The 24,364-nt window shown below is 39.6% G+C and overlaps 2 protein-coding genes across 2 annotated transcripts; one reads left to right on the top strand and one right to left on the bottom strand.

Annotated features, from left to right (window-relative positions):
* Positions 1 to 1,720: 1,720 nt before the first annotated feature.
* Positions 1,721 to 12,023, bottom strand: LOC129376467 (zinc finger protein 169-like). The gene is made up of 8 exons (XM_055056090.1): positions 11,429 to 12,023; positions 8,874 to 9,074; positions 8,134 to 8,802; positions 7,468 to 7,528; positions 7,305 to 7,375; positions 4,767 to 4,821; positions 3,384 to 3,569; positions 1,721 to 2,276 (listed from the first exon to the last, which is right to left on the bottom strand). Exons 1-8 carry the CDS (start codon positions 11,643 to 11,645, stop codon positions 1,721 to 1,723), a joined length of 2,016 nt encoding a protein of 671 aa, XP_054912065.1. The 5' UTR covers positions 11,646 to 12,023.
* A 7,404-nt stretch (positions 12,024 to 19,427) lies between these two features.
* On the top strand, positions 19,428 to 23,191 carry LOC129376466 (reelin domain-containing protein 1-like). The gene is made up of 5 exons (XM_055056088.1): positions 19,428 to 19,587; positions 20,335 to 20,382; positions 20,437 to 20,611; positions 20,709 to 20,866; positions 22,112 to 23,191. Exons 1-5 carry the CDS (start codon positions 19,428 to 19,430, stop codon positions 22,942 to 22,944), a joined length of 1,374 nt encoding a protein of 457 aa, XP_054912063.1. The 3' UTR covers positions 22,945 to 23,191.
* The last annotated feature ends 1,173 nt before the right edge of the window (positions 23,192 to 24,364 follow it).

The following is a 24,364-nucleotide window of genomic DNA, read 5'->3' as shown; positions in this document are numbered from 1 at the left end:
GAATCACTTCCTGTCATGCGTGATAATAAAGTCATGTGAAGAAATCCATAAATAAAAAAAAAATTGCACAATCCTCTATGTTTTGATCAACACTTTCATAAAATAACAGGTTTTAAAAAGATATGATGTTTTTTTTTTTTTTTTTTTGCTTTGTTCAGATTGGAAACAGAAAACTCACAATATTTTTACTTTAATCAAATCCACCCATTTGTTTGTGTTTCTATGGTTCCTGATATACTTAATTAAACCATTAATCAACTGTTAAAATGTGATATAATGTAAATATGAGGGTTTATTTGGCTTTTGAGTGCTTCAGTGATTGTAATCAAATAAAGAAATGTTTAAAATGATTCCTCTCTCATCTCGGAAAACCAACATTTTAGTGCAACTTTCGAGATGTTTTGTCCTCCGTAGAGCCTCATGTTGTTATGTAAACACAAATACATCATCAATACACAACACAAGTATCAGAAATTTCATCCCCGTCCTCCAGAAACACGAATCCTTAAAAATCCTGGAGCGGCAAAGAGAAGGCAACAAACTGAACAGGAAGTAGAAAAACTACAGCTGAGAATAAAAATAAAAGCACTTCATGGATTGATTATATACCGGTTACCTTAAATAATGACCGTTAGCCCTTCATGAGTTATGTGTTCATTAACTAATGGAAAATCTGGATTTCTAATGAACATTTTTAGTCTGGATTTTAGCCAATTTGTTTCCTAAATTAAGTGGAAAACGTTTTTTAAATGGTTTTTTATCTTGATTTCAAGTTAAAGTTAAGAGGGAAAAAAATGAGGCAGTAAGATTGGAGGCGACTTCACACAAAATGAGACGAAAACAAACAGAAAGTTGGTCATTAAAAGAAACATACAGTTATGGAATCAAGAGGTCATTATCACTTCATCCCCATATTATTACAACAATATTATCAAATTATTCTGACTTTGTTGTCGTATTAATCTGATTTTATTTTCACATTATTTGCATTATTACTCCAGTTTTATTATCATATCTCACAATTGTAGGAGAAAAAAAAATATTTTAATTTTATTTCTGTTATTACAAGAATAAAATTATTATGACCTTATTCTGGTAATTTCATATTTTTTATACGCCATCATAGTTCTAAACATCAAGACTGATTTTTGTTTTAATTTGTTCTTCATAGCATATAAATAATTACCTTTGTTTGTCTTCTCTGAAAGACGAACTTCTAAAATGCTGCTCAGCTTGATTTTCTGTAAACTGGAACCATCTCCTCTGATCTGACTAACCAGACTTCATTCAGAAAGGATTTTCATCCAAATAAACCTTCCTGTTGTTCACTATGAAACAATCAAGATTTTCAGTTTCAGCATTTCTGGAGGACGAGAGACGGGCGATAGATAAATATGTCCCACGGTCACCTAGCTAAGAGTAGAGTGGCTATATGAAGGAGTAAAGCAGGCAAAGCCACGAGCTTGATGCACAAGTAGAATAAATAGAAAACATTCCCTATGTGAGCGCTGTTTGACATTCTCATACGTAGTGCTGGGTGACTTTACATCCATCGCTTTGTAGTCCAGAGGACGGATAGAAAGAAGGGAGGACGAGAGGAGAGCAAACATTTACAAAGAAGTGAGGCCAAGGTAACCCAGGAAGGAGTGTTTGTTGGAGCAGGGCGGAGAGGAGGAGGAGGAGGAGGAAAAGGAGGAAGAGGAGAAATAGGAGCGAGGTTTCAGAGAGATGAGCGTTGTGATGGGGAGCAGAGGAGATAAATCCCTCCACCCTGTGCAGTCGGAGAGCAGCGGCTGCAGCAGAGGAAGAGGAGGAGCAGCGGGGCGAGGAAGAGAGGAGGCGGTGTGCAGCCGCCGGACGTGTTTGCTGGAGCGCTGGCCGTCTCCGTGGGGGGCGTAGGTCCGGTGCGTGTGCACATCGGCGTGTGAGCGCTGGCGTTAGCGCTGGCGTTAGCGTGCTTCACCTTGCAGTGCAGCCGCAGACTGTCCCGCCGCTTGGCGCTGTAGGGGCAGAGGCCGCAGGTGAACGGCCGCTCGCCCGTGTGGACGCGCACGTGCTCCACCAGCTTGTTGGCCGTCCGCGTCAGGTGGCCGCAGCGGTCGCATCGGTACTGGTTGCCCTGGCGATGACCCTGGAAGTGGGCCAGCAGCTCCGGTTGCCCGGGAAACGACCTCTGGCAGATGCGGCAGCGATGCTCAGAGGTGCTCTGCTCCGGAGGCGTTGCCACGGCGACCGGCAGAGCTCGGCTGGGGGCGGCGGGGAGACGGGCCGGCCGTCTGGACAATGAGAAACATCCTCAGCTGAATGTCAGGAACTCTCAGCGTCTTTATTTAGGATTTGATCTGATTCACACAGAATGAAACATTTCTGGATCCTCACTGGGTTTAGTGTTTTTATGATGGACTGTCTGGTTGCTGAAATGTTATCCACTGATTTATTGATTGATAATATTTTAGAAATAAAATCTCAAAAGTGTGGAGTGCATTTATTTTCAGCCCAACCAACCAGGAAAACCAACTGCCTTCAATTTACAAAAAATTCTAAGTCTATTTGTGGTTTGGGGATTTTTCTGCACTGTAAAAATGCCTTTCTTAAAAATTAATAGTTTAGGAAACAAGATGTTTTTTCCATATTACAAATGAAGAAATCTGAAACTTTTTATCAATATTTAAGAATTATTCACTCAAAACAAGCTCCTATGTCTTGTTAAACAGTTACCTGTAGTTTAGTTTTTTCTGATTTCAAATACTAATGTATTTGCACTAAAACTGGGTAAAAATACCTGAAGACATTTAGTGTTTTTGGACTGTGGGGATTGTAATTCCAAATTATTTGTGGAAAATTTGACGACTCACACAGTTCTTTGTATCTAAATTATTCTAAAGAAATAATCACAATATTACTTCTGTTACATATACATATTTAAACTTGCTTGTATAATTGCAAACGTTTATCTAAATGATTTATTTAGTCATCATTTTACCCCGAAAATGAAGTTAAAAAATAAAAAAGTAATGACACTCATACCGTTAGTGAGAGTATGTAAACTTCTGACCACAATACTATTCATAATGTCTGTTCCTATAAACACATTTAAAAAAACATTTAAGCTAAAACCAAACATATTTAGGTAAAACAGTATTGTTTGAAAAAATATAAGTACTTATTTATATTAAATGTGTCAAAAATTTGGAACATTTAGATAAAATTTCAAGCAGATGAAATCTAACAGTGAAGAGTTGAAAAACTTCACTGTTACAAAAAACTTGAAAAGTTTTTACTATTTTGATATAAAATGTTTAAACATCTTTGTTTCTGAAAATAAAACTAAAACATAATGAAGAAAACAATTGCAGAAAAGGATAAGAACCACATGAACTGACCTCATTTCTCCCGTCTTGCCGTGTATGTGCGTGTCCACGTGGGCCATCATCTCTGCCTCCTGATTGGTCGAATGGTCGCACCTGCAACAGTGCAGCGAGAAGGAGCTGTGTTCCCATTGGCGGTGCTCCGTCATGTGACTCTTGAAAAGGGCGTGGCCCTCCGTCTCAAAGCCGCACACGTGACACCTAAAACGGACGAAAAGGAAAACGTGTTTATCACCTGAAACAGGCTGTTGCCATGGTAACGGACCCGAGCTCTACGCCCTGAATGTGTTTGTCTTGAGTTAAATCTGTCTGACAGCTGACATCGAGTCTTTTGTCCCAAATCATGTCCAACTCAGTAATTCTTACTAGTGAGTTCCCCTCTATGCCGATGATATTGTAGTGGGATCATTATTTTAATAAAACGTTTCAGTACCAGCTGGACCTCAATGGAGCCAAGAACTAAATGGGCCCTCGGTCACATAAAGGTGATGTTAATATTGATATTAATTCACAACATATTTCTGTAACATACAAAAGTAAAAAGTAAAACCAGATGTCACTGCTTGTTCTGGACGACTAGGCTGAACACACCAACTGATACTACATGATATAGAAGAAACATTAGTTAATTTAAATACTGTTGTAAAATATTTATTTACTACACAGCACTGTGCCATTTAAATATACCATAAAATATAACAGAATTGCTAATAAATATTTTTCTACTGCTGTTATTTCTGTAAATGATGTTAAAAAAATCCACCAAATTTTGTTCTATATTTTTATAATTTGAAATTTATTTTATTGTGTACTTTAAACAAACTCACAAATAAAAGTAAAAATTAGAGCAACACTACTTGGCTATGAATGCAGTTTAAATGTATATGTATACTTTTTAAAAAAAAGTTTTTGGCGGTTTTTGCAGGAGATCTGGTGTTTGTGAAAAGCATTGATCTATTTAATACCATTTTAACCTTCAGATTTAGAATAAATAAATACGTAAACAGGGAAGCTTTTCCATTTACTGGGGGTTTAGCTTCCACTCGCTAATGCTCTTGACTGTTCTGTAGTTTAAGGTTAAAATGTTGACTGGTTTGGATTTTATTAGGGTTGTATTTGATAAATGCATTAACATTTATACTTTGAGATGAAACACAACATATTTTGATTTAATGACCTTCAGTTCAATGCAGTTTTTTACATTCTGATTCAGAGAAATAAAGCCAAATCAAAATGATTAAAACAATATATCGGTTAAAACACTAAAAAATGAAGAATAATGGAACATGTAAACCTAAATTAAATGATTTGTTAATTTAATTCCAGTTATGAAACTGACTAATCTAATTTATTTAGCTTTATTTTGTGATTCCTGAAAGGACAGAATATATGAATTACCTGAAGAAGTAAGAAGAACCCGAGGTTTGATCTCTAACGATGTTGGGTTGCGTTTCTGCAGAGAAAAAGGAAATATGTTTATAATCCTGCGAACAGATTCATGAATGAGTGGATTAATGATGTGAAGTTATTGTTGTCAAACCTGTCGTTGACGAGGTAATTTAACTTCACTTGCATCTTTATTATAAAGCCAAAGGGCAAAGCGTCCATTAATCCATAACACAAACAACAGCAGTGCAGCAGAAGACGGTCATTAAAAACCAATAACTTCACCAATCAGAGGGACAATAAAACCACTGCAAGGGACCGGAGGAACAAATTCCCTTGCAGCTTTTGTGACGACATGTCGGATCAGACGGGAATCTGACGGAGGGTAATTATTAACAAAGTCCCTTGTCTGAACCTGCTCCAGTCGGCACTTTGGATTTCACACATGCAGAAGGCGTGAAAATTATCTGCATGTGAGGCGGGTTCAGTGGGTCAGGCGTTGTTTAAATGCCGACCAGTCAGGAAGATTTGGCACGAAAAGGAGATGCCAGCTAATCGGGGAAATGTGAGAAAACAGAAAACATAACAAAACATGAGAAAACATGAGAAAAAAAGAAAACATGACAAAACATGAGAAACAAGAAAAAACAGAAAACATGAGAAAACATTAGAAACATGAGAAAAACAGAAAACATGACAAAACATGAGAAAACATGAGAAAAACAGAAAACATGACAAAACATTAGAAACATGAGAAAAAACAGAAAACATGACAAAACATTAGAAACATGAGAAAAACAGAAACATGACAAAACATGAAAAAACAGAAAACATGACAAAACATTAGAAACATGAGAAAAAACAGAAAACATGACAAACATTAGAAACATGAGAAAAACAGAAAACATGAGAAAACATGAGAAAACATGAGAAAAAACAGAAAACCAGAACAAACAGAAAACAGAGAAATATGTAAGCAAACTGAGCCTTTAAATGATTCATGGACTTTTGTACAGATGGAAGAAAAACATCAGACAAATTGGTTGGTTATGAAGCCGCTGACACAACATCCATCCATCCATCCATCCATCCATCCATCCATCCATCCATCCATCCATCCATCCATCCATCCATCCATCCATCCATCCATCCATCCATCCATCCATCCATCCATCCATCCATCCATCCATCCATCCATCCATCCAGTTTTGAATTCTCTCTCTCCTTGCTGTTTTCCTTTTCCAGATGCTGTGTCATGATTCAATTAACACAAAGAACCAAAGACGGTTTGACAGAGAGGAGGAAGGATTTGGGTCCAACAAGGACACATTATCTTAAACATCGATCCCTGAGGATCATCGCTCCGTCTCAAACTCTGCTAATCATCGTCTTATAGATTCACCTTTCTTCTTTTGTTCTCCTGCTTCATAAAACCTGCTGAAATCTCCCACGGTTCCCTTGGTGGACCCGCTTTCACTTTAAATTCACTTCCATCAATATTTCAGCTCTCCATAGCCCTCGTTTCTGGCAGTGTCACTTTTTATTATTCAAACTAAGGTCAGGAGTGGCAGGTGAGACACATCAGTGATGATGTTGACTCCATGTTTAATTAAATGTCTAATTAAAAGAAAACAGAGCCAAGAGACTGTTATCAACAGAGAGAGACCTATGCATCCTGAAGGAAGAACTGACGGTGCTGTGATCTGCATCATTAGTGTGTGTTTGTGTTGCATTTATCAGTGAATATCATCTGCAGAAACAGGAGGGTTATCTCTGTGAGAACAACAAAAGGTCTAACTCGATTCAGTCAGGCTGTTACTAAGCCAAACGTTTTGGTTTTGGTTGTAGTTGGACCCAACATGAGGAAGAGTGGCGAAGTGGCGAATTTTTAATAATTTAAACATAAAGACCTACAATGATTGTCACGAACAAGAAACCCTTATGAAAGTGACAGAAAAGAGAGATGATATCCAGAGGAAGGAGTGGAGGTTGGGATGGGAAACAGGAGAGCTAATCAGAGGAGATGTGGAGCAGCTGTGGCAGGAAGAGACCAGAGGATGGGCAGCTGTTTTCATGCCTGATCGTCTTGATACTGTTATATGTTCTGGAGATAATAACATTTTGAGAGGATATACTTGCATTAATATGTCATTAATATTATATTAGTTAAAAATGGAACAATTTATCATCCAGCAAAATCTGTCATCATAACAGGCTTAATGTCAACACATGCCAGACAATAATATACGCAGAAATTAAACATAAAACACCAGAGATCATAACACACTTTTCTGTCTCAGACATTGTTTCTTCACTAAGTTGAGCCCGTTCTGACAGGATTATTGGGTTTCACCAACAGATTTCAGGTAAACATCAGGATTAGTTTGTGCTAAAGTGAATAACATTCAGAAATGCCAAAAATATCTCCAACTGTTGCTCATTGTGGCTCATTGGTCTGGATTGATGGTATCTCTGAAAGAAATATTGGCCCGGTTCCGTTCGGGTTTGTTCTGCTGGTGAATAAAACAAACCAAAGCAGAGTTTTATTACCAGGTGGAGTTTCTCTGAGGCTGGACTGTGGGGAGGAAGAGACGTGGTCCATGTTGATCTTCAGAGCAGGACTACAAAGACGACAACAGGCAGACAGAGTCAGGCACATAACTGAGATTTATTTATTTATGGTGAGGTTATCTGTAGGAATTATTAATGCAACCTGCTTCTGATGGGTGGAGCCATCCTCTCCACCTGCTGACAGCTGGACTTACTGACCTTCTCTGTTGACAACCAAGAAAAACTTATTTTATAACTCATCAATTAAAATCACGTCACCAGTATTAATATCACAGTTATCCCTGATATTTACTGAGTTATATGTATTTCCTACCATTTTGCCAAAAAAATAAAAACAATGTTGCGTCTCTGATTCAGTTAAACTCCCCACAATCCTTTGCTGCTTCACTCTCACTGTCACATGACCAGCCCCTCCCCCAATGGCAGCAAGATGGAAGCAAATATTGCTTATCAATATCAGATCAATACGCTAAAACATGACATTTCCAATAGAAAAAGGTAAAACCAACAAATGTAATTTAATCTATTTGTATTTCTCCTAAATTTTGTTCTGATCTCCATTTGGGTCGGTTAAATCTTATGACTCCCGATGGAACCAGAATATTACGGTGATGTGACAGTGAATTTAACCAGCCGTTAAATTCATCAGCTCAACCGCAGTTTGTTGCAGTCAGTAACTGTTTTCTTTCAAGGTTTCCTTTTCAGGGTTGCACTTGAGTTCACATTGACCCCGGAGAATAAAAGTTGCACTATATCTGAAAAAAAGCAACATATTGACCTGAAAACGACCGGTGATTAATTAGCTTACCGGAGAGCTGATGCAGTAGCGTAGAGGCCAGGTTGACGGACATGTCCTGCCACAGGACCGCTCTGAGACACTCGTCCTCCATCTTGGCTCCAAACAGAAAGTGCTCCTCTATTTTCACTCCAGAGAAAACCTGAGCGGCCATCTTGGCTCCAGATACAACCCCGTTCTCCAACATGGCCGCTGATGGAAACTGGCTCTCCTTCGTGATGCCACAGAAAAACTTGTTGCTCATCTTAGCTCCACTGAACGGTTTCTCTGAAGTCTTTGCTTTGACAGGACGAAAGTCGGCCATCTTGGCTCTGGGATGAAGGAGGTCCTCGACTGCGGTATCAGGAGCTGAACAATCCTCCAGTTTCACCTGAAACTGAAAACCGTTTGATGTGTTCAAGAAGCAGTCTGCTGGGTGAGAGGAAGAAAATCCATCTGCTGCGTTAAGCCCAAAGCTGTACTGGTCCACCATATTGGGTCCAGGGTGCAACTGGTCAGCTGGGTTATTCCTGGTGAGGAACTGGTTTTCTGGCTTCACATTGAAAAGATGGTGGTTCGTCATCCTTAAGGTGGAATGAGTCGTCTCCTTGACGGCCGGCTGACTTGGGGTCATGGCGTCGACCTCCAGAGGCTCCTCTTCCTCTTTGAGCCTCAACATGTGGCCGCTGACATCCTGGCGCTCTGGAACAACATGACAATGTGCTCTTCATTATCTCTGAACATGGTGACGTTTCTCCAACGTTTGTCTGTACCTGCCAGTTTCCTGAGCAGGTCTGAGGCCAGGGTGTCTGAGGTCAGGGTGTCTGTGACGGCGTTTCCCTCCGGGGTGTGGGTCAGCGACGGCGGCTCGGGACTCGCACCGGGACCGTCCGGTGACAGGGCGACGCCGGGTTCGTCCTGCTGCTCCGCCTCCTCCTGGCTCCCAGGATGCATCTGGGCCTTCTGGGTGGCCTCTGAAGGGAGTCACACAGAGTTCAGCTGGCAGGACCGACTTGACCCCTGAAAGGCCAAAGGTCAGCAGAGATCCTGACAATACCATGTCATAACAAGTTGATAGCATCCAGTTTTCTGGGATTTTATTCCTCTTTACCCAAATTATGCTGATTTAATTTGTGGTTCTCATCAGATATTTTACTAGTTTGATATTTTTAAATGCAGCCTTCATTGTCCAACCAGATTGTTATTTAGATGTTAAAGTTTCTACCAATGACCAGCCAAGCAGCTGGTTTATCCTGAGGTAGACTGGAATGTTGGGGGTATACCACCAAATTTTAACCTTTGACCTCTGAAGACTTGTAGTAAATCTTGGTGATGTTTGGCTCAACGATTAAAGGCAGAAACAAGGAAAACTTGACATTAGCTTGTGCTGTACAGAAGCCAATCTTTGCTTCCTCTATAATAAGCTGGTTTCCACAGCATGTATTAGTGCATATTAAGGCCTATTTGGTGTCTGAACCATTAAGACAGGCAGTTATCAACTGATTAATGATCCATGTATTTGTTTCCATCCACTATCTTTCCACTTTCTATCCAAAAAATGTTAAAAAGTTAAGTTGTATGAAATGTTATGCAATATTCCAAAGAAATTCAGCAGCTTTCCAAAGCTCAAAGAATCCAAGTTGGCTGTGCAGAGAATACAAATGATCAGACGGCGTTTTTCTGCTGTTTTTAGGGAATGTTTATGGATCCAGGAGGTTTGGGTGAAGAAATACTTTTGGATTATTGCAGGTTTGGTAATTTAACAGGTTGCTAAATAAATGCTGCTCTGTACCAAAGATTTTTCCTCCAATCCTCTATAAGTATGAACAATTTGCATGTGCTCGATTGGGATGACAGCTTTCTTCGATGGTTGCTGCTGCTTTTCCTGTCTGTCGGATCGTTTTTCAGTTACAGCTGGAATAAATTGGCTGCACTTGGGCCTCAGAGTCAGCAATATTTCATTAAATCAGGTAACTTTTCCCAATTGTTGCTGCTTTACAGCAGACATGTTGACAGGCTGTTTCCCTTTGCCCAGATAGCCCAAATTGTAATGACTTTTAACACTTTCCCTATAATCAGAGCCTTATCTGCTTTCTTTAGAGCATGTGTGTTAAACTCAGGGCTCAGGGGCCAAATCCAGCCCATTGTCACATTTTATATGGCCCTCTTAATTCTATAAATATAACCTTCAAGATAACAGTTGAGTGCTTAAATACTGTTTTGTCAATGAAGTCAAAGCAGTTTTTAATCTGTATTCTGCAAAAATACATCAATCAGTTCCTCCTTTCTTACTTTTACTACACTGTTGCCTTAGTGTCTCTGGATGCAAGCTATAATCTGAGATCGATGTGCTGAATAACAAACAGTCATATTTACTGTCAAACATAAACATACTGCAAATATTTCTAAATTAGATCTTCCTGTTGGGTTTCAACTGCTTCTAAAAACAACCAAAGCGTTTAAAAAATCACCCAGACCCTTTTTGGCAATAAATAAATGTTTCTTGGTGGAAAATGAGTCATTTCAAAAACCTCCTGATTGGGCGCCGTGCTGTTACCTAGCAACCGCAACAAAACTCCACGTGTACCCTAGCAACCCAAGCTGAGCTCCAGCACGTTTGGTCAGCTGGTTTTACTGCTGTACAATGGCTGCTGGAAAAGATTAACTGCGAAACAGCTGAAACACTGATTTCCTTAAAAACAACCCACCTGTTTAGAGTTGCTTTTGAACCATAATAAATGGAACATTGAACAACACTTTGATAATTGTGACGATGGTACATGACCAAATTGAATGTGTGTTATTGGTTTTCACCATTGTTGATCATGTTTATGATGGAAAGCATTTTGATCTGCCATGCTGTTGAAATATGCTACAAATAAACTTGATGGGTTGACTGATTACCATCCAGAAACCACTTGCTGCATTGTTGATTGTGTAGAAGGCTCCACTTCTGCTTTTCAAACATGTATGGCTGTATGATTGCACATCTGTTTACACAGCCATTTGTAAATGTTGAGAGCTGGGGGGCGTGACCAACACCAGCTTACTCAGATTCAAGGTGACAGAGGTCCTAAAACAACTCATTCTGAAACAAAATCTTACAATGATTTTGTGCAAAAAAATATATATATTTTAATGTTTTGCATACATTAAAGCATAATAGCTCACCTTTAACGGGTTTTAAATATACATTCTGGGACATTTGTGACCTTGAAATGTCTCAAAATGACAATAATTGACACTAAAGTCAGTGAAAAAGGTCAAATCCTGGAGAAGTGAAGTAATGAATCACCATGTAAACTGATGAATCTGTGTGTGTGACTACCTGAAAGCCTGATGAGGAGGTCAGACGCCATCTTGGTGCTGACATCAGGGCTGAACAGAGAGGTGGCTGCTGGGAAGGGACTCGAACCCGCGGTGCGCGCGCCACACACACTCATCGACAAAGCCTCATCACTGGAGTGTGTCTTTGTCAGTGCGGGGTGTGTGTGTCGTTTGGCTGCATCAGAGGGAGGCTGCAACAAACTCGACCCACGCTTCATCTCACAAGAGTGTGTGTGCGTGTGTTTGACGGGAAAAAAAAAATTAAAAAAAGGAAAAATCAAGAGTCAAAACTGAGAGAAAGAGAAGGGCAAGAGAGAAAGAAGAGGAGGAGAAAGAAGAGGAGGAGGAGGAAAGCAGCGCTGCTAAATAAGAAGGCTAACGTATGGAAGAGAGGAGATCATGGTGGAGAAGAGAGGAGAGGGAGGATTTGCTCTTCGCAGCGAGCTGTTGCTGCCTCTCATTGACCTGAAACACAGAGAAGAAGAGAGACGGATGGAGGGGAGCGAGGTGAAGTCGGGGAGAGAGGAAGATGAGGAGGGAGGAGGAAGAGGGTGAGAAAGTGGAAGAGGAACACGAACAAAGTGAATCTGTGAATGAATCAATTATTAAACAGATAGAGCCTAATAATAATAAGAGGATAAATCTTTCCTGTTACCACCATGGTAACAAACCCTGCTGTGTCATCTCCCTCCTTGACCTTCCCACCGACAAGCAATCATCAATTACGATCAATAATCGTCACTTCAGCCTGCCACCCTCTGTTAGTCTTGATCTCTTCATGCACTGCCATCCTGCCTCTGTGCTACGAGCTACATGCAGACACTACATGTACATTTAACTAACAAATAGAAAATAGTACTTAAAAATATTGAAAATATCACATAGCAATCAAACTTAAATATATCTAAATATAAAAATCCAAATATAATAAGGAATCAGAATAGTTAATATTAACTAATTAAACCAGTAAGATATATTTCTAAGATAAACAAAAATTATATAAGTAACAGAATAAAATAAATGTAAATTAAAGAGTAGAAATTATGCAAATTTTTAAAAAGTGGTTAAAAAAAGGTACAAAAAATAGAAAAAAATTGTAAATTAAAATTTTATTAATTTTGTTTAGGTAAAAATATTAAAACAACATAGATTAAATAAATTATTAAAATTTGATTAATATCTCAATTAGCGGAAATAAATTCAAAGTAATATAAAAGTTATATTTAAAAAAATAAAAACAAAGAATATAGTTAAATTATTATTACAATTATAAACAATGTATTTAAAACATAAAATGATAATAAATAATATAAATATTTGTAAATGTGATTTTTAAAAGAAAACTAATTTTGTAAAATTATAATGAGCATTTGCAAATACTATAAAACAAATAAATAAAATTAAAAAAAATCTTTCAAAAAAAAAAAGATTGTTTTACAAAGTTACATTTATAAAATATAATGCTTTTTTTAAAAATGATTTATTCTTAGAGAAGACACAAACATTCACCCCAAACATGTTGCTTTCAGTAAAACATTAAACGAAGCGATTTTGTTCCCGTAATCTGTCAGAATATCGGGAACATGTTGTGTTCCTTCCCTCGACCCCGTTTCCTCCAGCCTCGCGCCCCCGTCTCTAGGCGACACCATGCGGGCTGCTGCATCCGGCAGGGGGGCGACGATCCACCGGACACCAGTTTCACCACAACACCCCTCCCCTCCGGTCCCCTCGGTGTCGGTCAGTCGGTCGGTGCCGGAGCCCCCCGGAGCCCCGCTGTGTGTTAGCTGGTCGGTTACCTCTCTCCCTCCGTCTCCCTCCTGCTGCAACATGGCTGAACGGCGCTCGCGCTCCCCGGCACGCCGAGTCAGAAAGTCATCTCGCGGGGCTTCGGGATGCTCGGCTCCGAACCGCTCTAACGGTTTCCGCTCGCGCGCTGCCTCTCGTTACCGGGAACAGGGGCAGGTGTCAGCGCGCGACCACACACACACACACGCACACACACACACACTGTTACACACCGTCACACACACACTGTTACACACACACACACACCGTCACACACTGTTACACACACACACACCGTCACACACACTCCTCCGCTCCTCTTCCCTCGCCCCCTCCTGCAACATGGCTGAACGGTAACCCGACCTCACAAGACCTCAGAAGTCATTTTCACGGGTCAGTTAGCATCAGCGCCCGGTCATAGCCGGGACCAACCCGCCCCGGGACGAGTCCATCCCCGGCTTTTCCCTCCGTGACTTACCGGTACCATGAGGGCAGATGGTGGCGGCGCGGTGGTGCAGTCCGGGGCACAGCCTATATAGACTATAGATCTCATCCATATTAAACCTCCGGTTTTTACTTCTTCTCTTCATCCATCCTCCCGTTGTTACTCCCGTTTCTGCATCCGGTGTTACATAAAGTATTAGGGAGAGAAGCGGAGAAGATCCGTCTCCTCCCGGTTCCTGAGGATGACGGGTCGGTCACCGAGCAGGGCAGATGGAGGTTTCCGCCTCCTCTCTTTCTCTCTCCCTCTCTGAGAGAGTAACACAGAGCAGAAGAAGCAGTGCTTCTTGTACATGTAGTCCTGGGTTCATGCAGTTCCCACCATGAAGAAACCCAGAAAATACCTGAAACCCTGACAGACATGATCATGTAACTCTGCAATGATCGTTCGGGCTGTAAGCTGTTCATTGTGTCCACTTACTTCAAACAAGACAATTTAGAAAAAAAAACAACGTCACTTTCTTTTGATAAAAAGTTTTTGCGCAAAGATAAAAAATCGATGCATTTGGCAGAGTTGCAATGGAAACACTCCCCCCCCCACCCAAATCATGAGTCACGTGATCAATAGCCGGATGTTACTCCTGGCGAAAACCATGAAGAAATGCAACTGGAAGTAGTCTTTTTTCTGGATAACTAGAGCTTCAATAGAGCTCTTCTGGCACAGTTCATAAAAAGTTGTGTCATCTAAACGGGTTAAATCATAGTTTCTCTGTAAAATGGCAGACTACAATTTCCTCCAAATGCTACATACTTAGCCATTTTCAGGTAGAAAGGGGTTGTCTCTGCAGCGCCTTTGAAAACCCAGATGTTTCCTCTGATGGCTGATAGATGACATTAGTGGAACAAGAAGTGGTAGTTAGCTAGTGCTAACTAGCTGCTGATAATACCATTGCTAGCTCGTTAATTAGCTTTTGCAGTTGCCATCTGAAATGAGGCTCAGTACATAACTATAAGAACTCTCAGGCACTCTCAGGTTTGGTTACGATGTGTGGTTGTGAGCTAAACAATTTTATTCACCAACATTCAAATGTCAGTTCTTCAGAGGCCAAACGTGAGTCTAGAGTAAACAAACATCGTTGATGAGGAAGAAGCAGTGACAATAGTTTGTAGACTATGTTTAACAAAGAATATTAATAAAAATAAAGATGTCTCCAACATCCGCCGGAATTTCTGATGCACCATTCAGTTGACTTGTCTTCAGGATTGGACCGAAATGCCTGAAATAGCATCGTCAACATGGCGCACTAGTTTGTCTTATGTTTGTCACAAGCAGTGACATTTTCTGTCTCCCAATCAGTGGACTGTGTTGTGTGACACCAGTCAAACCATCCTTCTATGGTACCATACCATTGTCCTTTCAACCTGCAGCTGGAAAGGTCCAGGAATTTTGTGGACCTAGTCAGTTGTGAGGACTATCTTTACAGTAGAACCAGACAATATACTGTACCAAACCACACCGACATGTGCCATATAGTGGAAAAGAGACGGAGTTTATTAGAAGACAATTAGCATCAAAAAGACCAAGGGATACAGGAGAAAGGTACAAAAAGGTTTGATGTTCACATCCAAATTGACAAGAAGGGAGCATTAATCAGAGAAGACGACACAAGATCCAAAGATCCACAGTTCCAGCCAACAGACTACTGACAGGCCGACTGTTAGTTGTCCACTCAACAAGTCTGGCATCAATGGAACAAAGCCATAAATGCACTGATTGTAGCTTTTCACAGTTCGACAAAGTCTAGAAAGTATTGACGCTTGTTGGGAGGTACAGATCTAGAGGAATGAAGCAACACTTAGCTGTACCTTTGACAACTCCAGGATACTGATGTTAAGGCCACATTTGCATAATGTCAAAGTAAGAGCCAATCATGACAAGGTTAAAAAGTTTGAAAGATTCCTTTAGAAAAATGCAAGGAAGATTGGACTGGTTTTCAGCTGGGAAAGTCGTCACCATTCCAGAGTATTGTTCTGTCAAAAAGATGAAGAAGGTTAGTCTGAGTGACAGAAATGTTTTCAGAGGAGAAAAGCTTACTGTTGAGATCCAGAGGGAAGAGCATTAGTAGAGGACAGGCAGGTGAGTTGATATGAAGAGTACTAAACAGCTTTTATTGAAGAAACAAAAGCCCAACAGAGGAATCACAGAGATTGGCTGGAGCAAGGAGAATATGAGTGGGCAAATCTTGGAAGGCTTCAACGGGACAGAGATCCAAGAACAGAACATGCAAACAGTTGCTGAGGAGCTCAACAGTCTAATTACTCTAAACAACAACCTGATGGACGACACAGGCTTCAGCTGGTCGTTATGTACTGGTGGGCCGATCAGATGATGATTAGCATGTGTACCCAATGCCTGAGGGACCCAACAACCATGACCTACTCTGGCCTGACAGGTGACAACAGGTGAGCAGAGAACAGGGCGACACCTTGGGTATTACATCATCAACAGTAACGAGTTGCTCCTAAAGAATCAACTGGAGTCCAGGTTCTAGTTGTACCAGTTTCAATTATAGAATTAGAAAATTTGCAATAAATCTGGTGAAAAAAAATAATAAAAAACGGACCATGAGGAGTTTGTTTGTTGTTCTGATTACTGTTTCTTGTTAATCCCCCTGATAAGGGCCTGATCAGGGGGATTGAACTATTTCTAAGGCTTTTGGATGCGACTATCACAATGTTCCTTCCCAGGAGAGGCTGGACTACGAACTATCTTCAAGAATGCATTGACGGCTCATCCGAAAGGTCACTAAGAACCCAAAACTACTTATTTGCCTCAGTTAAGGACAGAAAGAAAGAGACACTGGCAAAATGGAAGAGTCCTGGTCAAAAAACCACTGCTCACCAAAACAAAAAACACAAAGTCTCGTCTCACGTTTTGCTAAAAAAAAAACGTCTTGATTTTTCCAAACGTTTGGACTGATGAGACAAGAATGGACCATTTTGGAAAGTGTTTGTCTCATTACCTAAAATTAAAGCCTTTAAGAAACAAACCACCTCAGTGACAGTCAAACATGGAGGTGATAAATTAAAACAATTCTGCAAAGAAGAGATCACTAAATTTCCTTCATAAAGATGCACATGTTAGTTGTTGCTGCCACAACCATGGAATAACCATGGAATCATTTTAATAAATGAAAGTATCATTTAAAAAGTTAATTTTCTTAATTTTAATCAGGTTATTTCTGATTGCGGTTCACCCACAGACGTATAGAAAGGTGCAGTTCTTTGTTACAGCCAGCAGAGGGAGACAGAGTCAGCCATTTATGCAAAGACCTTTCACTACAAGAAGCATCAGTAAAAAGAGAAAAAGTGTAAAAAAAAATAAAAAAAAGTTTGAAGGAATGTAATAAATTTCATCTTAGGGAGAAACTGGATTCATTTGTTGTTACATTTTAACATGATGGAAGGAGAAGAGGAACAGAGACTTTTCTCATAACTTCTAACCAGATAGTGTCACTTGGCTTAAGATAAACCTGGGCACAACTTTCATAAAAACACGCTAAAAACAAAACATATGTTGAAGTAATTCATATCAAAAAGGTTTGTAACATATTAAACACACAAAATCCCTGATAACAGATAAAAACACACCTCTGTTGTAATCAACTGGAGTAAAACTGTGACTGTCTTCAGTGAAATTTTATGTTCAAACATGATTATTTTTGATTGACCATTGATCAGATAAAACAAATTTGAACTAAAAAAACCAAGAGAAATCTTTTCATTCAAGTCCAGATAAATATTCCTAATTTGAAAATATTAAATAAGTTGAACTCTGAGGAATCTATAAAATTGATCAAACAGATTAGTTATTTGCCGGTTGCTGTGATTAAATCTCTAAACACATAGAAAACAATCCAGGACAGCCAATGTCTGCTGTTTGGTTCCCTGTTGCTCCTCCACAGAAGAAAATATCTTGTTAATTTGGTTCAACTTTTTCTTTTTTCTCTCTCCAAGTCTTAATCTCCACTCATTCTTTCTTTTTGCATGTTGGTTAATGTGACCCACTCCTCTTTGTTCCTTTCTTTTCATGTCTCCCCCTGTGTTTGCATAACATCAGCCTGACCCAGACTGATGTTTCACTGCCTGTTAAAAAGCGGCTGCGCAGTCGCGCTTTATTAAATAGGATTTAAAAATAAAATAAAACAAAACAAAAAAAATACACATTCCGACGAGCAGGCGCTTCAGAAACCTGCCCGGCCTCCCATTAGACTGATCTGCTCCTGAATCCATTCATCCGTCCAGAAAACGATGTTTTCCCCCTTTTCTCTCTGCTGTGTTTAGTTTCTCCTTCACCGCAGCTCATTTCTGCTCTGGAGCGAAATGAGCTCAGAAAGAAGATCAACAGAAACGTCCAGGAGATCCTGGAGGGAGGCGGCTGCAGCTGGCCAACATCCTGCAGATAATCCCGTAGAGAAAACTCACCTAGAACTCAAGGAATCACATCACAGTTCACATTTTTAATGTTAGGACTGAGTTAAAGTTTAGTTTTTATTTGTAAAATCTTCACAAAGTGATGGAAACTTTTGGCTTTTTGTATCAACAAAATAACAAATTGAGTTATACACTGCAAAACCACAAAATCATACCAAGTATCTTTGGTCTATAGTTTCTCATGCAAATATTTTAGTATACTTGAAATATGACAAAGCTAACTCAGATAAATTTTCAGTAAACTTTAGGAGCTTATTTTAAATCAATAATTCATTAAAATTGATCTAAAAAGTGTGACTAAAATAAATTACAAAACAAATACTTTGTTTCACTTATATATATATGAACATTTTATGTCTGTATCTGCTCAAAATTACTAAGTATAATTTAATTATATTTTATCAGCAAAATTAACAATAATAAATAATGAAGAGACAAGATTTGCCTCAAGGTAAAACACATTGGTAATATGTGAATTTATTGCTTTGGTTCTTTTTTAAACTTCATGAAGATGAGATAGACTAGCGTTTGGGTAGATTCTGCAGTTCTACTGGTTCTGGTTCTATGTGTCTCGCTCCAGTGGATCCTGTGAAATCCTGAAGTCGTCCTCTTTTCTCCCAGATCGGATAAAAGCCTCAGAGCTGCAGCAAACAGCAGAGCTGCAGAGGAGACCCGCTGAGAGGTGAGGACGCTCCTGATTCATGCTACCATCATTTTTAGTAAGAACAGGTGTAAAAATCAAATGTTCATTTTTTAATTTAACTTGTCTAAAATGTCATTGTTTATTTTAAATGTAACTTCTTAAAAATTATTTATTTACTGTTTATTTTACATTGAATTTATTTAATATTTATTTTAAATTTTTATTTATTTTTCATTGAACTTATTTGAAAAATTATTAATCTATTTTAAATTTAATTGTGATATAACTAAATCAAAGACAAGTGTTAGGATTTCCTGAACAGAGACAATCAATAAATGAATTATGTGCACAGAAGGAAAAGAGTCCAGCGTCGTCCTCTGGGTATTTGTAGTACTGACTATTTTATTTATCAAATCATCTGTTTTGGTAAAACATTTTAGTTTTTCCACTTTTGTTGTATATAATTAAGTTTTGTTACAAAAATCCCTCTGATTCCCATGTATAGTTTTTGGATTAATTTGCCAGTTCTGCTCTTATCCTGCAACCTGTTGGTCTAATTTCTAATGGCAGTAATTATGCAGGTTTAATGATGTCATCCAACCTCCTTCTTTGGGGTGGAGCTGTGGTTTTATGCTCCATGGTTTTGCCCGTCCTATGTTTCTCCCACGGAGCAAGTCTCACTTCCTGTCAGGAAATGATTCCTCGACACATCCGTGCTCATCCCCTGGACCCGAAGCACAGCTTCATCACCTTACAAACCTCATCATCCTCATACCTGCCTGGGCAGCTAATGACAGGTACCAAATAACTCAGTTATTTAAAGGTTCCGTTTCTGAAAGTAGGGTCGTGTGTTAACAGGCAAGCTAATAGGCAACAATGTCAAGCTAACAATACCTAAGAGTTTACCTAAAATTAATAGTCTGCTAACATTAAACTATTTCCAATTAGCCTAGCAATAAGACTGGAGCTAACAATAAACTGAGGCTCGCACAAGCCAGCTAACAGTTAACCATCTTCTCCACAGACAATATAACTAGCAATGTTACGCTAAGTACTAACAGTAACCACCAAACAGCACACCTTACATCTACCAAAATGTAGCTACAAGATAACATGGTAGAGTTGAAAGCTGACACAGGCATGGAAACATAGTGAAGCTAATACCTAGCACAGTCGAGCAGCTTTCAGGAGTCTATCTAACAGCTAACACTTATCAGCAGAGCAGAGATAGCGTCTAGCCAAATTTAGCTAGCACCTAACAAATTAGTCCAAGCAGCTAACACAAGTCAGCAAACAGAAGGAAGTTAGCTAGTTTTCAGAAGTTTAGCTAACAGAGTCCATCTAACAGCACAGCTAAGGATGATCAGAATTTAGCTAGAAGCTAACACTGTAAAGCTAACAGCTAACACAGTTAACCTAACTGCACAGCTTACATCTAGCAGAATTTAACTAAAAGCTAACATGGTAAAGGTTCTATGTAGTTAACCTTAAATGATTCTCACATTCCCTCTGGTATGTCCATCAATCCCTGTCTCGACTCTCAGTGACTGTACGAAGCTCCAGAGACTTCATGGGTTTCCTGCTTCAGGCTCGCAGTATTGGTGGGGAAAGGAAGGATTTTGGAGAAGGTTCTGGTATCAGGACAGAGAGACTCGGTCCACTTCTGGTGGGTGGCTCCTGGATTCGATCTCCACCAGGTACCCACACCTTACGCTGCCTGTTTGAAGGTGACACGGTCACACACTCGGACAAACAGCTAAAGAGGAACCTGTCGTTTGTGTGGAGAGCTCCTGACATGCCAAAGGGAGACATACGCTTCCAGTAAGCTGCCATTTCTTGATCACTACAAGCTATTTAGGGAATTCCAATAAATCAAAATGTTTATTTTGCCATATTTGTCTTTTAATCTGTACGCCAGCATAACTGTGGTACAATCCTACTTCGTGTACTGGACTGGTATTGAGTCTGCAGTGGTGCGTGATCGGAGACCCAGTGCTTGGAGACGCAGTAAAACCAAAATGGCGGATGGAGCAAGCACAACTGTTGCTGTGCAAGAGACTGTTACTGCCCAGACAGGTTGGCATTCTGTGCTCATTATTAGCTAAAAACAATGAGAAAGTTAAGAAAATGAAAGGTGTTGTGAAATGTTATTTATTTGTCTTTGTCCTTTTTCCCCTCCTTGCGCTTAAAGCTAGCAGAAAAGCTACTCTTGCTTCCTTCTCTGGACGGCCTTCCAATATAAAAAATGCAACGGAGATTCTGAAATTTTTGAAAGTACAAACCGAAGATGATCACACATTAGAAACAAACAGCTCTGTAATTTGGACAACTCAAACAGTGGCTGCAAGGAAGACTTTAACTTCAGGATCTCCTCAAAGTGCCATCAATGAGTCTCCTGGATTCCTCACAGGGGTGTCAAAATGGATAACAACTGAACCCTTTTCTTACACAAGTATCTTTCCCTTACCATCATCACCTCCTGATACAACATATAAAGGCACTACAGCACAGTTTCCACTTGCTTCATATTCCGCATTAAACTCTCTTGTACCCTTACAAATGGACACATGGACAAAGAGCAATGATCTCCAGATAAAATCACAAGAGCTAAAACTTAAAAACAATCCTGGAGGAAAACATTACAGGACATTTATGGTAATACCAACCCAAGGTCCAACAATGGAAACCTTTATCAGTACAGATACTCCTGTAAACCACACTTTGACAGACCCAAACAAAAACAAATCAAGAAAGTCTGAGACCTCAAGCAGCACAGAGAAACTGGGTGACAGTGTCCTGTCTAATTCCCAATTGAAGATAGTCAAGACCGAAGTAACCCCATCCTACCAAAGATCTTCGTTCAATTCTTCTAGGGTTCAAATGGCTGTAGATCTTAAGTCCCAAACTAATGCAAGTCAAACTTCTGTAGGACCCAAAAGTACTGCAAAACAAACGAGTTCACCTAAAAAAACAATCCCCATCTTTCAGCAAACTCTGCCTCAAAGTCAACCTATTTCTCTCCAGGGAGAAAATACCCATTTTGACTCATTAACAGAGTCTTTGAGACCCTTTTCCAAACAACTGTCCCAAACAAGAAGGGTGTTTTCTGTAACTCCTCAACCGGTCACAGTCTCCTCAGGAGGAAATGATCCTACGTTTCAAGGAAATACCAAAACCATGGTCCCAGTTGTTGGTTTTGTCACTTCATCATCTTTTTCAGTGTCTAATTCCTTAAGCAGTTCTTTTGCTAGTTGCCGCAGTGAAAACTTCACCTCAGTCACATCAGTATCTCCTATTCATTCCCCTTCTCGCCCATCTCAGAACAAACCTCAAACAACCCCAATTATTCTGTACCAGCATCACCTTCCCCAATATCCATACCTCACCATTTAACCTCTACTAAATACCAAACTACCACTCCACCAACCTTCTCTACCCCTTTCACCATTTTTTCCTTCAGTGCCTCCAACTATCCAACAATGCCCTCTTCCCCTACTTCAACGTCCTCAACTTCTAAATCCTCGACTTTCTCTTCTTCTACTCCCTCTTTCTCAGTTACCTCACCATCTTTAAGAGTGAGTTCCTCATCTTTTATTTCACCCATCACCTCCCTTAAATCAGAACCAACATCCGCACCTCATAAAATCACTCTAGATCAGAAGTTGGTAACCCAAACCCACCATGCACCAAACTCTGAGACTAGATTCACCTCTCCGGCACACAGAAAGTTTGTCCATCCAAACCCCAAACCTTATCCCAACCTCAGACCAAATCATGACCAAGAGATCAAACCAAACATTCAAAACACGGATACCAAACCAAAGCATCCCTCAGATCCCGCTGACGCTCCGGACAAAGAAGGAAAGTATCCGGACATTGTTCCCAGACACAGCGCCTGGGAGCTGGGCATGCTGCTGGGCTGCTCAGCCGGGTTGGGCATGGTGCTGGTGGTCGGGCTGAGGTACGTCTACCGGCAGGCCTGCGGCAGGCGGACTGAGGTGACGCTGAACGGCCGCGAGCGAGAGTACGGGAGAGGGGACCAAGGGCTGGTTCACCTCCAGGAGTGTGGTGATTTGGTGAGAGTTAGAAAAATCAGAGAGAACAGCTTTGTGCTTCTGGCGGAGTACGATATTCTGGCTTCACCTTCAAACTGAGAGGCTCATAAAGACCGATTTTAAACATCCAGAAGAGGACAAGGCCCACCAAAAAAAAGAAAAAAAAACTTCACAAAATTCATATTCTGTCATATTTTTTTCATACAAAAAAGTCAAAAATTTTGAGATCTCTGTCAGAATTCAAAGGAAAAATAATGTAAGAATTCTGAGAAGAAAAAAAAAATTCTGGGATTAAAGTCACTTGAGAAGATTCTTTTTCGTGGCCATAATCCTCTTCCATAGGGAAGCGAACGATGACAGAAAGAAATGTCAAAATCTACCAGAGGAAATTCCTTTTAAGAAGAAATGGATATTATCCTTTATATCCCAAACCTGTTGCCATAACGCTTACTTTATATTAGTACAACAATTTTAAGTACTTTTATCATATTTTTATATCGTTGTTGTTTTTATTGACTAATGTTGACACGTTTGTTTCATGCCTATAACTGTCTGAGAATATAATAAAAATACTTACAAATTGGTTCCCTTCCACTACGTTGTGGCTATTATTTCTAAACTCAATCTGTTGTTTTCCTTGATGGTCCATTCATGTTTCACTGATCTTGTCAAGAGCAAATACAAAAACTGTAGAAAACTATTTTCCTCAATTTTGAAATTAAGGAATTTTCTAGAAAAAGTGAAAATCTGAGTTTCAAAGGTCAAAGATTTAATCTCAGAATAAAATCTGAGATTGATTGGCGACTTAAAATGCCACTTTCCTCAAATGTCAAAAATTTCAAATTTACAAATTTGACTTTTCAAATGTCAAATTTTTTCTCAAATTTCTCACTTTAATTCCCAAATTTGTCATTTTTTCAGAAAATCTGTGACTTTCAAAACTTAGAAATTGAGTGTTTTTAATAGAACATTTCTCGTTATTTTTCAGCAACTTTTCAAACTTACAAAATTTCCTTGCTAGATGTAGGAAATGGCTGAGATTTTTGGCACATATTTTCTCCTTCTATTAATAGTGGCTCAAATACATCATCATATGTCTGCTCATGTGTAAAATAACATTTTCAACTTTTAAGTCACATAAAGGTAATAATCCAGTTTATTTTCAGTGATATGTGGTTTATCCCTGCAGGCGGAGACTTTACATTAGACAATGATGTTTCCTAAATGGCCTAATTCGCGTTAAACCCCCCAGATATTTCACAGGCTGATATTAGCTGCCACTTCTGCTTGCAAACGATGTGTCAGAAGCGCCATCTGTCCTGGAAAATGACAGGTCACTAAATTAATGAGCCGCCAGTCGATTTGTTGCCAATTTGTTGTCTAACCAGCAACTAAAAGGAATTATTTCCACATGGATTTGTCCTGCAGTGCAAACGAAATGCTCATGAGGAATATTCCATCTTAAACACCAGGTGCTGCGTTGTTTTGGGGCTCCATTTTATGAAATGTGTGATAAAAA

Source organism: Poeciliopsis prolifica, unplaced genomic scaffold (assembly GCF_027474105.1).
Source record: "Poeciliopsis prolifica strain line A6 unplaced genomic scaffold, Auburn_PproV2 SCAFFOLD044, whole genome shotgun sequence".
Lineage (NCBI taxonomy): Eukaryota > Metazoa > Chordata > Actinopteri > Cyprinodontiformes > Poeciliidae > Poeciliopsis > Poeciliopsis prolifica.
This window is presented reverse-complemented; position numbering and strand designations above follow the sequence as displayed.

Excerpts from the sequence above, each read along its gene's own strand:
- LOC129376467 (XM_055056090.1), bottom strand. The coding sequence starts at position 11,645 with ATGAAGCGTGGGTCGAGTTTGTTGCAGCCTCCCTCTGATGCAGCCAAA. Across the intron at positions 9,075-11,428 it reads CCTCCTCATCAGGCTTTCAG|AGGCCACCCAGAAGGCCCAG; the intron begins GTAGTCACACAC and ends GACTCCCTTCAG. Across the intron at positions 3,570-4,766 it reads GGTTCTTCTTACTTCTTCAG|GTGTCACGTGTGCGGCTTTG; the intron begins GTAATTCATATA and ends CGTCCGTTTTAG.
- LOC129376466 (XM_055056088.1), top strand. The coding sequence starts at position 19,428 with ATGGTTTTGCCCGTCCTATGTTTCTCCCACGGAGCAAGTCTCACTTCC. Across the intron at positions 20,383-20,436 it reads GGGTTTCCTGCTTCAGGCTC|AGAGACTCGGTCCACTTCTG; the intron begins GCAGTATTGGTG and ends GTATCAGGACAG. Across the intron at positions 20,867-22,111 it reads GACTGTTACTGCCCAGACAG|AACAAACCTCAAACAACCCC; the intron begins GTTGGCATTCTG and ends CGCCCATCTCAG.